The sequence below is a fragment of the Leucopleurus acutus genome (assembly GCF_964270905.1).
Source record: "Leucopleurus acutus genome assembly, chromosome: 9".
NCBI lineage: Eukaryota > Metazoa > Chordata > Mammalia > Artiodactyla > Delphinidae > Leucopleurus > Leucopleurus acutus.
Genome location: NC_139144.1, coordinates 47,306,987 through 47,324,143, shown reverse-complemented (window position 1 = coordinate 47,324,143; position 17,157 = coordinate 47,306,987). Strand labels below are relative to the sequence as shown.

General features: G+C 48.5%; 1 protein-coding gene across 2 annotated transcripts in view; it reads right to left on the bottom strand.

The window, feature by feature from the left end:
* Positions 1 to 7,802: 7,802 nt before the first annotated feature.
* The window catches only part of ICA1 (islet cell autoantigen 1), a 126,053-nt gene continuing 116,698 nt past the window's right edge, over positions 7,803 to 17,157 (bottom strand). For both annotated transcript variants that reach the window (XM_082846763.1, XM_082846764.1), the window contains one exon: positions 7,803 to 7,967. In XM_082846763.1, the coding sequence (XP_082702889.1) occupies positions 7,846 to 7,967 (122 nt within the window). In that variant the 3' untranslated portion in view covers positions 7,803 to 7,845. The remainder of the gene's footprint in view (positions 7,968 to 17,157) is intronic.

Here is a 17,157-nt window from a genome sequence, read left to right as displayed (position 1 = left end):
GAAGAAGTTAACTGAAGGCTGACCACAAACAGGTAGGCCCCAGACTGATTAGAACCAGGAGGCTGACGATGTTGACTCCTGATTACCTCACCACCAACCAGTCAGAAGAATGTCCGCGAGCTGATCACGTACCCCACAACCTTCTCCCTCACCCTGCTTTATAAACCATTCCCTGAAAGCCATCAGGGAGTTCGGGCCTTTTCCTTTGGAAGTTAGCTTCTGGTACTACTTGCTTGGTGCTCTGCAATAAACGCTGCACTTTCTTTCACCGCAACCCAGTGTCAATAGATTGGCTTTGCTGCACGTGGGCGAGTCAACCCAAGTTGGCCTCAGTAACGAAAGAAGCCAGTTACAAAAGTCTACATTATCCCATTCTGTCCATTATAGGTAAATTCATAGACATAGAAAGCAGATTAGTGGTTGCCAGGGTCTGGGGTAGGGTGGAATAGGGAGTCACTGATAACAGGTTACAGAGTTTCCTTTGGGGATAATAAAACATGCTCTGGAATTAGATAATGGTGATGGTTGCATAACCTTGTGAGTATACTAGAAAGCACTGAATCATACACTTTAAAAGGGTGAATTCTATGGTACGTGAATTGTAACTCAATTAAAAAAGTTTTTTTTAAATGCACACACACACACACCAAAAAAAAAAATCCTACCACATACGATAGTTAAGACGATGAGTGGGCTTATGTGCGCATGGCACAGTGCCCAGCACAGAGTTCCTCATGGATAACAGCTGTTTTTATTTTCCACAATCTATGTAGGGTCAGAAAGACTGAAGGTAGGACAGCCATAAACATGGTTACATTAGCCTAACGTCTCTGCCTCTGATGTCCTCAGGGACACTCACTGCAGGGCCCTACCTCCTTCTCTGCCGTCCACTGCCTGGCGTTTGCACCGTTCCTCGCTCTCAGCTGGGCAGTCTGTCCGGCTCCCACCACCCAGGCTACTCAGGCAAGAGGCCCAGGAGTGCGCCTCCGACCCTGTCCTCCCTCTACAAGCAGCCCGGCTCTGCTCACCCCGCCCACCCCCGGAAACCAGGCCAGGAGCCCAGGCTCTGCTCACCCCGCCCACCCCCGGAAACCAGGCCAGGAGCCCAGGACACTTCCGGCTTCACCCTGGACCCGCCCCTCTCTCCTCTCCAGGTGCTTCATCTTTAACCAAAGACCTGGTTTCTAGGGCAGAAAAACCTGCTTGGCCCTGGGCTGCTCTCACCACAGGCTCCCCATTGAAACCCAAGATAAAGAGGCAAGGGCTCCCCCAGGGCTGGTTCTGAGGGCAGCTAACAGATGGGTGGTAGACTGCAGGTAGCAAGAGCTCAGGCTAGTATGTTGTCAGGATTTGTTCTCTCCTGCCAGCTTCTTCCTTCAAGCTGGAGCCGAAGTCACAGCTCACCCAGGATGGCAGCTCCTACTGGCAGGATAAAACTAGCCCTCAGTTTGACTACTGGGCCCACCCCACGTGTGGCCAATTCAGCCATTAAGGGCAAGGAGAGAGGAAACAGGACAGAATGGCTGTGACTTCCCTGCCGGGAAAAGTAGTCCAAGGAGCCTCCCGCTCGCTGACACACGAACGATGCGGGATTTCAGGGCTCACAGGAAGTTCCAATCACATCGGTGCCCTCAGCATCAGCATGAAACCTCTGATGATTGGCATGAATGTTTCTGACTTTTATTGTTCATCGACCCCTTTGAGGATTTATGGGAGCTCTAGACCATTTCCCCAGGAAAAAAAATCCACAGAGGGGCATTTTCACAAAAAATTACATATGATCTCAGAGGATGTACAAAACTCTTGATGCTAAGAGGTCCATAAATCCCTGGGCCAGAATAGACTCTATAGTAAGGCAGAAAGAATTTAGAACCCAGCCATCAGAAATAGCAATGAGGTGCTGGAAAAGGATGGAAGCAAGGATGTTATCTGTCCAGCACTGCATCCTAAGAATGCCTTCTGTCTGTGCTGGGGACAGGGGCACTGTGGGGGATGCTCTAAGTGTGAGACAGACCCTTGGGCACCCACAGTTCAGGGCCAGAAACAGCAAGGAGACACCTCGGATCAAAATCAATAAAAGAGCTCCCTGGGAAGTAGCTGGAGAAGGAAGCCCCAGAGAGTGGATATATAATCCAGCCTCTACTGATGAGGCATTTCTAAAATCGATTGCCTCATCCCTCACTGGTAGAGGTGGCCTCTGTCGGGTCTTAGAGGTTTCCTGGGCACTTCCAATCAGCTCTCTGCTGGGCCACATCATGAAATCACCGCCCTAATGCCAAAGCCAGCAGTTATCCAACGCTGAGGTTGTTGCTCCCGCCGGGGGGTGGGGAGGTAGGTGGGGCAGGGTTCCTAGCAGTGGAAGGAGGACGTCTCAGTGCCCTTGAACATACTGGAAGTGCCACCAGAGTGTCAGGCCATGGGGCCAGCGGGGAAAGGAAGAGATCTGATAGAGAGCCTGAGGGGCCCCGGAATTCCATTGAGAATAATCATGTTCTTCTCCAGGAGGACACAATGACTGTGGCTCCTCTTGAGAACTCTAGAGCCAGCATTTGGGCCTGTTGAGAGCAATAGAGTCCTCAGGTCAGTCTCTTACCGATTAATTATCAGAAGGCAAAGATCCTATTTTCAAAGAGGTTCGTCAGTTGATCAAAGAAGTCTAACTGAGAGCACTGGAGTAGCCCGGGCTGTCTGCAAGGTCCGGCCACCACCTGCCCTCTCCCCTGCTCCACCCCCTGTCTGGTCTATACCTCTCTGCTTCTGCTGGCTTGGTGTTTCTGGTTTCAAGCCTCCCATTGCTTTAGAGTAACTGTGCATTGCTTCTGTTAATTTTGGTATCTACAGATTTGTCCAGCTTCAGAACCCAAACTCTAATGACTGCCCTATATTACTGTGCTAAATTCTATCTCCAAAAGGTGTATTTAATGACTGGTCTAAAACCTCAGCTCTCAGTTTCTAGCAAACACCTTGAAGTAAAAGAAGGCTTGGCCCAGGAGTCAGGCAATGTGGGCTCTAGTCTTGGTTTTCCACTTAACTTATAGGTTTTTTATGTCCCCTGGGTCCTTCAGTCTCATTACCTGGATATGAGCAGATTGGATACACAGAGCTCTGTGATCCCTTTTGACTTTCCTGAAGTCAGCTACAGGTCAGCTGCAAGGTAGGGATCCTCCATGGGCCACTGAGAGCACCAAGCCTTCCAGCCCCAGTGCTGGGAATGACCTCAAAAGGGATCCCAGTGGGGTTCCTGGAAAACATTCCAGTTCTTTTAACACAGCTCACTTCATATCCCTCTGGAAAGACTACACAGTGCCTCGTCAAAGTCCTTCCAGTGGAAACTAGCGTGGATCGCTATTGCATTCTCCTTCCCAAGGTCCATTCCCTCTTCCTCTAGTAATGGCACCCTAGCTTTCCCATAAGGAACTATCTTCTCTCTATTCCCAGTCCTTGAGGGTTGAGCTCCAGAGATAGGCTCATGAAAAGCTGGGCAAATAGCCTATTTTTCACCCCAGTGGTTGACTGATGATTGGACCAAGGACAAAAGGCAGACTCAAATCAAGACTTTGGCTGGAGACGCTGGTGGCCTTTTGGCCTCCTTATGAGAAGAGTCTGTTGGAACGAAGCAACACAGAGGGAATCAGAGCTGGGAGCTGAAGAGGGGATAATTGTTGAGAACATCATCTGAGCCCCTAGATCCAGCCATGCATGAAAGCCTACACCTGGACTTTTTAGTTACCTGAGAGAATAAATCCACCCCCACTTTTTGTTGTTGTTGTTTAAATGAGTGTGAGTTGAATTAGGTGTCAGTAATGTGTTCTTTGAACTTTCTGCTTTTCTCATTCATGCATGCCCCTCTGTCAATGTTGCCAAATCCTAGCCAATTTTTTTTTTTTTTTTTTTTTTTTTTGCGGTACGCGGGGCTCTCACTGCTGTGGCCTCTCCCGTTGCGGAGCACAGGCTCAGAGGCCATGGCTCACGGGCCCAGCCGCTCCACGGCATGTGGGATCTTCCCGGACCGGGGCACGAACCCGCGTCCCCTGCATCGGCAGGCGGACTCTCAACCACTGCACCACCAGGGAAGCCCCCTAGCCATTTTTGATTAAAAGAAGAGGAAGGGGAGGAAGAGGAGAAAGAAGAAGAAGAAAAGGAGAAAGAAGGAGAAGGATAAGAAGAAGTTGTGAAATCTAAAAGCTGCATGAAAGGCAAGGTCTAATGTAGTGCTGGTAATTAGATAGCATTGTTGCCACCACTCCCTGCCCTGTACCCATCACAAATATCACTCATTTATAAGAATTCTTCTCAATGCAGAATTCTTGACAGCCATTGCCAATCATTCGGAGTTGCCTCCAACCTGAAATCTATTTTCTAACAAAGCTAAAGAGACCTACATCATTACACTGGGACTGGGACTGGGAGATGGTTTAAACCAAAGCAGAGGATTAACTACCATGGCCTGTCTGGAGGACACTAGTTGATCACAAAGACAGAAGCAACTTTGATATACTGGCAAAATCCAACAGTGCTAACAGTTAGCCCTGAGCCACTGCCAGGGTCAGCCCTTGGGGAGGGGTCTCAGAGAGAAAAGCATAGAGTTTGGTTAATTGGCCCCTGGAGCTGAAGCATGGGCAGGAGAGGTCTGGTGGGTGCCATCTTAACCCAGAGGGCTAGGCAGCCTCACATGGCAGCCTTGTGGGGGCCCTCTGCCCTGGCCCACACCCAATGTCAACACATGATGGTGAGCCCCACCTACACGCCAACTGGCAACTCAGGGCTCCCAAGGCTGCCAGTTCTGAGCAGGTAACATTTTCTTGGGCATAAACCTCTGATAACAACAAGTGCTGGTTCTTTCTAAGTTGGCACATTTCTAATTCTGAAGCTGACGGATGCTTTTCTCACTCTCCCAGAACTCAAAATCAACTTGACATTTCTAAAATTACATTTTGAAGGCGATGAATCTATAAAGTGCAAATAGAAACATTCTGGCTCTCTCCCGTAAATGTGAATATTCTTTCTACATTAGCTGGGACAGGGGGAGTGGGGAAGGGAGACTTGCACCTCCAAAGGATGAAAGTGTTCAAGGAGCAGGTGCTCTCTGAATGTCCCTGAGAGTTCAGAGCAGCTTCACGACATGGGATGAAAATTAAGCAGAAGCAAGATTGGGCACGAAGAGGTGAGGCACCTTCGACTTCTAGACGAAGACAGCCCGGCCGCGAGGTGGGTCCCAGAGGAAGCCCCCTGGCTGGGCCGGCACACAGGACACTTAAAAGAGAATCAGGCAGGGCTTCCCTGGTGGCACAGTGGCTGAGAGTCCGCCTGCCGATGCAGGGGACACGGGTTCGTGCCCCAGTCCGGGAAGATCCCACATGCCGCGGAGCGGCTGGGCCCGTGAGCCATGGCCGTTGAGCCTGCGCGTCCGGAGCCTGTGCTCCGCAACGGGAGAGGCCACAACAGTGAGAGGCCCGCGTATCGCTAAAAAAAAGGAAAAAAAAAAAAGAGAATCAGGCGGCAGCTTCTTCTCCTTAAACTGGAGAGGTGTTCGAAGGGGCTTTGTGTGAGCCACGATGGAAACACACCTATCAAGAGGGATCCAGAGCCTGGCCGAGAGGACTGCAGATGGGACAGGGAATTGAATCTTTTTTCTTTTTAACAAAAATGTAAAAATCCAGGGAGAAAATGCCTTTTTTTTTAAATTGTAGCAAAGGCTGTCCAATGACCACAATCCTCTTCTCCCCTTCACCCACAGATCAACCATAAAATGCAACCTGTTAGTATTTAAAGTGATCCATTCAACAGAAAAGAACCCCGCACCCCTTGCCCTCCGCCAACCAAGCTCCCTGGGCCTCCAGCCTGGACAGAGGGAGTCAGGCCCTCCTGCTTCAACCCCTTACAGTGGCTGCTGTGGGTTTTTACAGCTGCAAACAAATGTGACCCAGGATGAAACCATGAGGCCTTAATCAACATTCCACACAGGGCAGCTGCATTCAGCAATCATTAATCCAGTGCTTACAAGGTGCCTCCAGGGTGCTCATTAGTGGGGAGACAGAGAAGATTTGGGGAAATAGAGGCCTTGTTTTCTGGGATTGCAACACCCGGTGGTAGAGGCACATGCAGACAGCACAGGCCTTCTGAGGAGATGGGACGCCAGGGACAGAGATGAGAAGCAGTTCTCCAACGGAAAACTGCGGGCTACACTTTGAGAGGTCCCTGTGGGGGAGACGGTGTCTGAGGAAGCTCCTGAGGGGTGGGTAGCATCGTGAAGGTGGCTGAGGGCACGGAGCCGGTGGAGTGCGCAGCAAACGCACAGGCCGAGAGAGAGGGAGGCTTAGGGGCACAGCAAGCCTTCCTGTGGTGTGGGGGCAGGGTAGTGAGCTGGGGCCCTGGGTAGGTACACCGATCTTCTCTAAGACCACGAATGCCAGGCTGAGGAATCCGGTAAATGAGATTCTAACGAAAGACACCCCTGTGGAGGGCCGTGCTGCTCCGGCCCGGAAGTGAGCTGAGCTGAACAAGCCACATACGCACCGCCCAGTCCCCGGTGCTATCTTACCTGCGTCTCCTTCCGCGCAGAGGAAGGAGCGCCTTCCGCAGGCTGGGCGCCAGGCTGGGCCTCCCCTGAGCTGGGCAGGCCCAGCGTCTCTGTGCACGTGGAGAAGTGGCCCCAGGAGACCCTTTAGGGGCTGGGGACTGAGGCTGCAGGCGCAGCAGACACCTCGCAGCCCAGCTGAGCTCGTAGAACCAAGGCCTTGCTAGTCCGTCATAGACTCCGCCCCGACTCAGTGAAAGGCGTGGAACACGGGCTTCTGCGGATGTGTGTGGCTTCTCAGCCCATTACCGGTGACACGGGCGGGAAGAAGAGGCGGCAGCCCTGGAGTCTCTGACAAAGGTGGATTATCTGAGTCGCTTATGTGCCCGCACGCAGAACTGCCGCCCTCACCCCTGCCCGCGCTGGCAGGAGTCCCCGCCCCTCCCCCACCGCCGGACCTGGGGGATGCATGGGTCACGTCAGCAGCTTCATGCAGGTGGGACCCGTCCTTCTCCCCCGTCCCTCTCCGGCCTCTACTCCCACAGCACCTCCCCACTGAGTCCACACGACAGACTCATTTATTAACTTGACTTTGCATGTCAAATATCTTTTCCGTTTAATTAAAAAAACAAAACAGTTAATATCACAAGGGGCTCCAGAAATACATGCTTTTGAATTCCAGCCATGGAGAGGACTAAAGGAGAGCTGGGATCTGCAGGTGTGGCTGCTTTCCGCAGAGGGATTTGTGCAGCCCCGACAAGCTCACTGCCCGTGAGAGAACCCACCGCACAGCAGGCAGGGGCCGTGGGACAGAGTCTTTGGTCGGCGGGAGCTTCACCCAGAGCTCTCCGGAAAGTGGGTCGGCAGGAAGAGGGTGTCTCCCTACAGCCCCCTGCTAAGGGGGGACACGGGCAAGGGGGTACAAGAGGAGGCATTTAAGCCTCCCTAGCGTCCCGCTGCCTCTGAGGCTGTAGGCCACCTTATTTAAACCTAACAAAAAGTAGGTTTATGATTTGAACTTGGACCTTGTAGCAGCCCAGTGACACGTCGGCAGCCACGATGCAGTTGTGGGCAGGAAAACGGTGGGCCTGGAAACTGCTCCTAGACCACCCTGTATCGTCAGGTCCACATAGAGAACACACAGGAACCCTTTAGACCAAATAAAAGTAAATAATCATACCAATATAAACAGGGCCTTTGACCCTTTCATTTTATTAAAATGGCACGTAAATATTAAAACAGCATACTGATCGCTTCCTACATCTGCAAGCCCCCCGGGGTGTGCTGATTTGGAGCCGCCTGTGGGCTCCTTCCTGGAGGCTGCAGACTCATGCATTCAGCAATTCATGTTCTTTGTCGGTTTTCCCAACAGCATCAGGATTTGATAATGGGTCGAGATCGGCGAAAAGGCTGAACCAGGCAGTCAGGTCCGAGGAGGGCTTGGCAGGCTCTGGGGAGAGAAGAGCAAACGTGAGCACACCTACCTTGCTAACTCCCACCTCTGCCAGGCTGCAGGCAGGTGGGTCCAGGGGCACCTTGAAGAGGGAGGGCGCTCAATCCGACAAACCCCATTGCTCTTTGTCGCTAAGCCCTGTTAGGGTATTCCATGCCCCCCCGTTGGCCGGCTGGCTGAGCAACATTTTTAAACCATGGTCTTTACACAGCTCAACGCACAGTGATCCTTTGTGTTAACCCACACCTGCACCTCCACCCAGCGATGGCCACTGCCCGCAGAGCTGCCTGAAACCCCAGGCCCCATGCTTCACCACCACCAGGAAATATCAGTCATTTCAGAAATTAGACTGAACGTCTCAAGCAAGGTGCTTTCTGGAGGAATCTTTTCAAATCTGCTGGGTTAAGAGAAACACCGTGTGTTACTCTTTTCAGCCTTCAAAGCAACAGGTCCAGAAGGGGGGAGGGGGGGAGGGGGGATGGCACCTAGGCCTGACTGCCCCTCTTCTCTCAAGGTCACTGCCTTCTTTAACCCTCTCCCATCAGAGGAAGGGGGCCTGTGACAGGCCTCCCCTTCCCCACTGGGCTCTAAATTGCCTCCATACCCCTTAGACTCCAGCCTCAGTGGAACAGCCTTCAGCTGTCCTTTCACCGAACCACCTGCCCTAACTTCTTGAGTGCCACGATTACAGAGCCTAATTATTTTCCAGATGAGGAGAACATTTTCAAAAGAGTGCCTGATGCAAGTGATTTACAAATAAGTTGGGGGCTCCTCTCTATATAAATCATTCCACATGAGAATCTAAGTTCATTCGCTTGGATGACCCATGCTTTTTTTTCTTTCTACAACGGGTGGCAGTATCAAAAGCATAAAGTAAATGTCTCTCTGACAGGTTATCCTTCTAGCTGAGAGCAGCTAGGAATGTGCTTGCCATCTGGTTGAAAAGAGTCTCAAAAACTATTGGTAGCACAAGTTGCTAAAAGTGGTTATATGACAGTGATAGAGAATATTGATGGGATTATACCAACATACACAGGGCTTTTGATCTTTTCACTAAAAAGCACTTAAACATTAAGACAGTATACCGATCACTTTATACTTCTGATTCTCCTCCCTTTGTTTTTCAAAGTCTCTTGTGGATATATTATTTTATAATGAGATAATAATGCACCTATTACAGAGATAAGCTATGGCAAGCAAGACTAGTTAGTAACTGTGCAAGTTATTATTATGTAACATTAATTTCACACTGTGTGCAGTTAGCCCCCAAAACACTTGGGTTATTTTGATATGATAAACTGAGACTTCAGAGATCTCAATACAGCTTGGCGGGAGTGGGGGAGATATCATTTTTTTTAAAAAAAGGGAGTAATTTCTCTTTCTTTAGTCATGTAGGAGGTCACACAAGGAAACTGTATGGGGCAAGATTGACTTAGGAGGATTAGTGTGTTCTTGATAGAGAATATCAAGATATCTTAGATAGGGAGGGTGGGAGGGAGGGAGGCGCAAGGGGGAAGAGATATGGGAACATATGTATATGTATAACTGATTCACTTTGTTATAAAGCAGAAACTAACACACCATTGTAAAGCAATTATACCCCAATAAAGATGTTAAAAAAATAAAAAAGAAAAAGAAAATAAAAAAAGATATCTTAGAGACAGCACCAGTGAAAACACCCTCCATGCTCACCTCCCCTTCCCAGCACCTTCCGATGGTGGGTGTGGCCCTGCTGTGAAGAGCCAGGTAACTATACCTCAGGGGCTTGGGGGTCCTCACATTCCCCAGACCTCCACTGTGGGAGGGAAAACCAGGTGCAACTATTTGCACAACACCTAAAAAACAACAAGGGAATGCTTTCTGATGATAATAAAATTGACACTTCCTTTAACTTCCTGTGGTCAACACAGGGAAAGTGGGTGATGACCAAAGAAAGACAGAGAGCTGCAAATACAGATGAGATCTTCCTCAGGCAGATGTTTTGTCTCAAAAGAACAGATTTCACAAGCTCGAAAGGCCCTCTTTTGACAACTAAGACACCTGGCTCTTCATGCAAAGCACTAACCAAATGCCTTGTCTGGTGGAAGCAATGGTATTTTCAGCTAAGGATCGCCAACCTCAGTGGCCTTTTCTCCCTTACTGTTGTCACCCAATCTTGGGGAGCACCCAGTCCCATGGAGATAGATGTTTGAGTCTTCCTCATTAGATGTGATAGAGGGAGTTATGAATTAGGACATTAAGCCAGGAAAGAAGTTAGAATGTTAGTTCCTAGGATCATGCCGAACTCTCCACCCATGCAGCCCCTCCTCTGAACCCAAGGTGCTCACATGGAAATTAGTAAAGAAATAAAGAAAAGGGTGTTAGGCCAGTGAAAGTGAAGGCAACTGTCATTTAAGGGGGGATAGAACACTGTATTACCTTTCACTGCAGGGCTACTGCCATTTGGACTGCTTGCCTTTGGTGCTGCCCATGGAGGAGAAGTAGGATTGACATTGCTCTCTGACCAGCCTAATGTTCAAAACCAGAAGTTGTTAGATCTAGGGAAGGGCAGTTACACTGCCCCATCAGTTCCTGGGGCACACACATGGCTCTCAACTCCGATAGCCCTCAAAGAGAGAGAGGAGGGTGGTGTGCAAAGACCCTTCTCCCATGTTCCTCATACCCGGAATATGTTTTAGGGGAGAGTGGATATGTATAATCATGCCCACCTTAAGAGTATGGGCAACTAGGGGAAAGACTGCATTTTGAAAAGCAAATGAGAAATTGCTAAGGCTAAAGCATGTTTGCTTTCAGTTTTATACCCATTTTTCTTACCAAGTGACATCATTTCATGGTCACACCAAAGATTATCAATAGTGTTGCAAGGAAATCAAGTGCCTTGTTTTCCTGTCACAAATGGGGAAAGCTTAAAAAAGTGAATACCATTAAATGTAGCAACAGAACTAGGGAATGGCTGGTCTTCTCTGCTTCCAATATGATCCAGTTCATTTATTTTCCATACAGCTAATTTAAATTGGGAAGTTTAGCTAATACAGAGAAATAAATGGCAGTCCAGTCCAAACATACAAGGGGAAAGAACCTCCCCTTAACTTGATGTCGTACCCTTACAAATGACATTGATCTTGTCTAACCCACTGTTCTGAAAGGCCCCCCTGTGCTCTGCCTGCCCCTAATGATTAAGAGGCATTCAGCAGTCCTGCTTTGGGGGAAGCAAGCCTAGTTTCCCCCCAGTATTTACTGTCTGTGCTGGATGTTTCAGCATGACTCATTTAATTTAGAACTTTACCATATACTTCTTTTGCACGTCTGCTTTAATTCTTCACGTGTTAAGTCCTGTCTTCTCAATGAGACAGGGAACTGTTTCTTCAATGTGCTCCATAACACCTAATGTGGTACAGGTAGGTGTGTGTGGGTTAAGTCCATTGTTGATTCTCATTGTGAAACGTCAGATGAGGCACCACTGTTGGGTCCAAATGGTTAAAACTGTATCCTTTCACTGGGATGCTCTGGTCGCAGTGTTTCCTACAGAAAAGGTTTTGTCTCTGATAAGCCCCCCATGAGACATCACGTTTAGATGGCAGAGTTCAGCTGGGGCAGTGAAACCAAATTCTGAAGCAAGCAAGCCACTCAGTAGATGCCACAAAAATGATAAGATGTAATGCTGTTTGTTTCCCCTGCCATTCTAAGATTTGTGATAAGGGACCTAATTATAGAATCATACTATATTGATTAGCTTGTACTTTTGTTTCATCTCCTAGAGTTCTGAGCCCCTTGAAGGCAGGGACCATGTATTATTCATCTTTACATCCTTTAGTGCACTACCTGGCACACGATGGGTGTTGAAATTAAGATAAACTATTGAAGAACTCTTTTAAATCATGAGAAGTACACTTACGAAGCTTTAAGAGATGGCAAGGCAATGCTTGGCGCAGTAGATGCTATAATACTCACTGGTTGATTATTTCATTTTAGGCAAGTAAACACAAACGTCTCTATGAAGACTAACCAATGACAAGTGAAACAGGTGGCCTGTGACCTATTTATTGGGTCTAAAATAATGAAAACATAGAGGGTTTAAAAAGCATTGTTATCCATTGGAAAGGTACTTGAACATGTTGTTAACATAATTCACAAACAACGAAAAGCACCAAATTTTAAAGGAACTTTTTGGGAAGATGGAAATGTTCTAACACTAGACCGTGGTGATGGCTGCACAATCAAAATTTACCAGAAATCCTTGAACTGTTCTCTTACAATGGGTGAATTTCATAGTATGTAAATTATAGTTCAATAAAGCAGTTTTAAAAAATGACCAGTATTGGGTTTCCCTGGTGGCGCAGTGGTTGAGAGTCCGCCTGCCGATGCAGGGGACACGGGTTCGTGCCCCGGTCCGGGAAGATCCCACATGCCGCGGAGCGGCTGGGCCCGTGAGCCATGGCCACTGAGCCTGCGCGTCCGGAGCCTGTGCTCTGCAACGGGAGAGGCCACAACAGTGAGAGGCCCGCGTACCGCAAAAAAAAAAAAAAAAAAAAAAAGACCAGTATTTGGTGTAATCCAGGAGTAACATAACCTCCCTGTTTCCTAGAAAATTGGCCCATGGGCATTTTCCTTCTACACCCAAATCACATAAATAGTGGTAAATGTAGAAAGTTAAAATTGGAGTTTTGTCATGTGCCAAATAAAGCTCAAAGAGGTAGCATCTAACTGGGTCAATTTTACCTTTTTCCCTACAATCCTCTTCTGGACACCAAATGTCAAGACCCACCTGTGCTCTGCAGAGCCTGTGTAACTTTTCATCAACGCCTGCAGCCTGGCCTCCATCTCTTAGGGCAGTGGTTCTCAAAGTATGGTGCCCGTGCCACTGGCAGGGGCATCACCCGCTGAATCAGAATTGCTGGGGATGGAGCCCAGGGAAGCACAAACCCTTGGCAGCCGTCATGCAGTGCAGTGTGAGAGGCCCTGCCACAGATGGTCTCCAAGGAGCTGCCACGGTCACCATCTCTGTCAGGATCAGGGTCATCTTGGTTGAAGTCAGAGCCGGGACAAGGAGAGAGACCCTCCTCGCAAACCGAGAGGTCTACTTTCAGGACCCCGCCTCCCAGGTCCTGGAGCTTTAAGCTCCTTGACCTCGTCAAGCTCTCTGAGTTCAGGGAGGCCCACACTTCCAGAAAGATCCTGAACAGATGCAGAGAAAAGGCAAGTGAGGGGTATGGAAGTCCACCGCTCCCGGATCTCTGAATGCTATTTGAAACAGTGGGGACACGAGAACATTCTTCCCATTTCAAAAATAGGCACAACATTTGTTTTTTAAAGTGGTGGCAGAGAATGCTGGAAAAGCGGTGGTTCAACCACTGTCTTTTTCAGAGTATAAAGTGGAACACTTTCCTACAGGAGGCAGAAATAAAGCCACATACCAAAACGGAGCTCCCCTCACTTTATGTGATGGGCATGTTCCCAAATGGCTATAAACAAATAAAATGACTGTATATCAAGTCATATTTTTAAAGCACCAGAAATACAAGTTGTATTTTTAAGCCTATAATTTAAAGGATTATAATGGCAGACTCCTTTGTAAAGACAATGTCTTCTAATTGGATTCCTTTGTAACTATGGATTTTTGAATATTGCTCATCTAAACGCTCATGAACATGTGGAAGTGATATGTGGAGGGTGACATGTGGAATCTATGGGTTTGGGGGCTTCTCTGCAGCAGAGGACGTGGAGAAAAGGATGAGGGTAAAGACATCCCCCTTTGGGGACTAAGATGATGGGGAAAGTATACCTCAAAGTTTCCCATCACTGTTCCCTTGTCCCATAATGTGAAGCAGAAACAGCAGCCAGTTTGCCAAATCACAATCTCTCCTCAGAACAGCTATTAAGCATAAGTCTAACAATCCAACTATACGCACATGAGGGGAGAAAATGCTACAGTTGTGACACCAGCTCTATACATATATTTTAAGCAAATACTAAACTGAGCTGCAGTTTCACCCTCACTCATAACACTTTGGGAATTATTTAGGGGAGGGGTGCAACTAGGGTAATTATGTATGGAACGCCAAGCCAGACTTCAAAGGTCTTGGCTTCTATCAGGAAAAAAAAATGCTATTTAACGAGAACTTACTGTTGCTAATATTCCTGTAATTGCCTTCAACTGTCCTCTAGTTGGTATTAATTAGTTGGCTGAGGCGTTTTTAACAGGAAGGTGTGGCTGGAAAGATGTCTCCCCATCTCAGAGAAATTGTGTCAGGAGATGGGTGGTGAAGAGAGGAGGCAGGAGAAGCTGAGAGCTCTGTGAACAAGATGCCGAGCCTAGCCGTCGGCTCCTGTGATATGTCAACTGTGCTACCCGTTTGCAGGAAACACATATAAAATTTTATTGGAGCAATCCTGCCCCGCTTTACTTACATAAGGGAAAATATAAATCAGCCAGAAATAACACCGGCCAGCTAGAGCAGCAAGTAAAGCCAAAATAATACCACCCAGAGCAGCACTTCACCATGAATGTAATATTTCACTAACTGGGAAAGCAAAAGCCCAGGCTGGGTTGACGAGCACAGCCCAGGGCGCTCTGGGGTGGGGTTGGCCATGAAGGGGAAAGTGGGAAGACCATGGTCTTGGTGGCCGAGCACCAGCCTGCTGTCCACACCTTCTCTGAGCCCCGGTTTCCATACCTGCAAAGGGTGGATAAAAATTCCTGCCTCATTAGGTTGTTGTATGGATAAAATGGGATCCTGGTGGTGAAACGAGGGAATACAGAGGCTGTAAAGAGCAGGCCCTCAATAAATCTAAGTTGAATCTCGATTTCTGAATAAGTCAGCAGACATGAGAACCAACCCCTGAGATTGTCTTAGGACTGTTTTCTTTCCTATTAGTGATTCAATGTCAGTTGATCTCTCCCTTCCTTTTTGCCTGCCATCCATCCATCCATCTACCCATCCATCCAGATGTCTCTGTCAAACATCTCTTCTAGGCACTGAGCTATGATCGGGAAATATGATGGTAAGCAACACAAACATGGGCCCTGCCCATGACGACCTAAAGCAGACAAAAAATTAAATCAATTTTACAATGAGGTGAAATAAGAGGAATGATTAAGTACTGGGTGTAAAGGGAATGGAGAGCAGAAACACCTAACACTGACTGCGGGGGGAGTCCCTGGAGGAAATGACACTGAACAGGAGAACCTGAAGGATGAGAAGTTAGCCAAGCAGAACAAGCAGAACATGCAGGTGGGTGGAGTGCTCCGAGAGGAGGGGAGGGTCAGACTCCCTGGAGTCCAGCTTACAGATGTAATAAATACATGGTTCTCCAGCTGAACAAGGTCATTGAGTCATGCTAAGTAAAGGCGTGGGGGGTATGGGCAGTGATGAGAACGGGGCAGGCCTTAAAGGACTCTGTAAGCCAAGCTGAGGAGTTTAGACCTTATGTGAATGGTGGATAAAACCACAACAGCTTGGCAAGTCATGAGACCTTTCTGGGGTCCCTTGATTTCCTCATCTATAAAGTGACGGTAGAGTAGACGGTCACCAAGGTTCCTTCTGTGGACTAACGGAGGCACTTAAATTCTGCAGATACCCAAGACCTGGGGATGTGCCCAGCAGGCTTAGAAAGTGCTGCTTCTTTGATGGAACAAACAACGCCAATGGCTCATGCTCTGTGTTCAGGTTATCTTTAAATGCGGCCCAGCAGCCTCTTCTTCGACATTATTCCATTTGAGTCCTGGAAATATGTTAGCCTGGAGCAAGGCTAAGCCAGAAACAGCAAGAGGAGAGCTCTGGTTGAGGAAAGGTGACTCTAAGAGAATGATCACGCTAAGCTTTCCATTACACTGGCTTTAAATGGAAACCCACCCAGATGGCAATAGCACCTCGGAATTAGGTAAAACAAAAGGATATCCAGAAGGAACAAAGGGCTGTATGTTTGTGAGAATCTGGAACAAGACCCCTAACTTTGGTTTGCAGAATCCTAAATTAAAAGATGTCCTGGCGCACTTATTTTGAGGAGATGGTTATCTTTTCAGTATCAGCATCTGTTTCTAAATTAAATTTTGGATGTTGGTGGGGAATTAAGAAGAATGTTTAATGAGGCCCGTCAGCCTTGCCGGGTCTCTACCTCAGGCAGCCCCTCTGGCTGGCCCTCTTCCTACTCACTTTAAGAGGCCTCAGGAAGGTACAATTTTCTCATCACTGTATGACACAGAAAACCCCAGCCCCTATCATGCTGGCAACTTCAGAAACCCTTAGAAAGTCGAGCCAAAATTAACTCCTTAAAATTTTTAAGCACAACTTGATCCTAAATGTAAGTTCCTTTGTTTTGTTCTCCTAGAGGCTGAAGTAGGTGGGGGAAGGAAGATATCATTGTTCTCTTACTAAATCCCCCTTCCTTTCTACTTCCCCAGAGCAAAGGAGAAGAGTGAGGACACAGGCCAAAGAGGAGAGGAAGGCAGAGGAGAGCAGAGAGATAAGGAGGCGAGAAGACTGAAGAGGTGGAGGAGGGAGGGGAGGGAGGGGGTTTGGAGTGCGGAAGGAAGCTGAGGTATCTGCAGCTGGGGCCTGGAGCCACCCACCTCTGTCCTCTGAACACTGCCCCTGAGGATACAGCTCTGCCTGGACCTTACAAAGAGCTACAAAGGTGGTGGAGAGACTGAGCTAGACAGCACTACAGTGAATGAGGGGGCGATGGCTAGCACAGGCGAAGATTTTTGTAGACAATCTCGATTTCACATATTCTATTCTGGAATGTCACCCAACTTTTGTGGTTGACACAACCCTGCCCTCCCACACCCACATGCCTCCTGCACGACTGCGTGGTTTCCCCCCATCCCTGTGCACACCCAGGATGCCCAGAGCCAGGATAACAGTCTTTATAAGCCCTGCTCCTCCAGAAGCACCCAAGGCAAGGCCTGAGGGAGCCCGTCCGGGAACCGCGTTTGCCGTCAGAGACATGGTACTTGGAGGCAACAGAACAGAATGGGGAAAGGCATGGATTCCGGAGTCTGGCGGCTCAGGCCCACAATCCGGCCTGCCTCCTACCAAGAGGTATGATCTCGGGCAAATTACTTACTGCCCTGTTCCTCAGTTTCCCAGGCTGTAAGCTGGAGATGATGCCAGTACCTGCCTGGGAAGGGTGTGGTGAGGATGAAGTAAGTTAACACACGTAAAGCACATGGGAGTGCTTGGCCCAC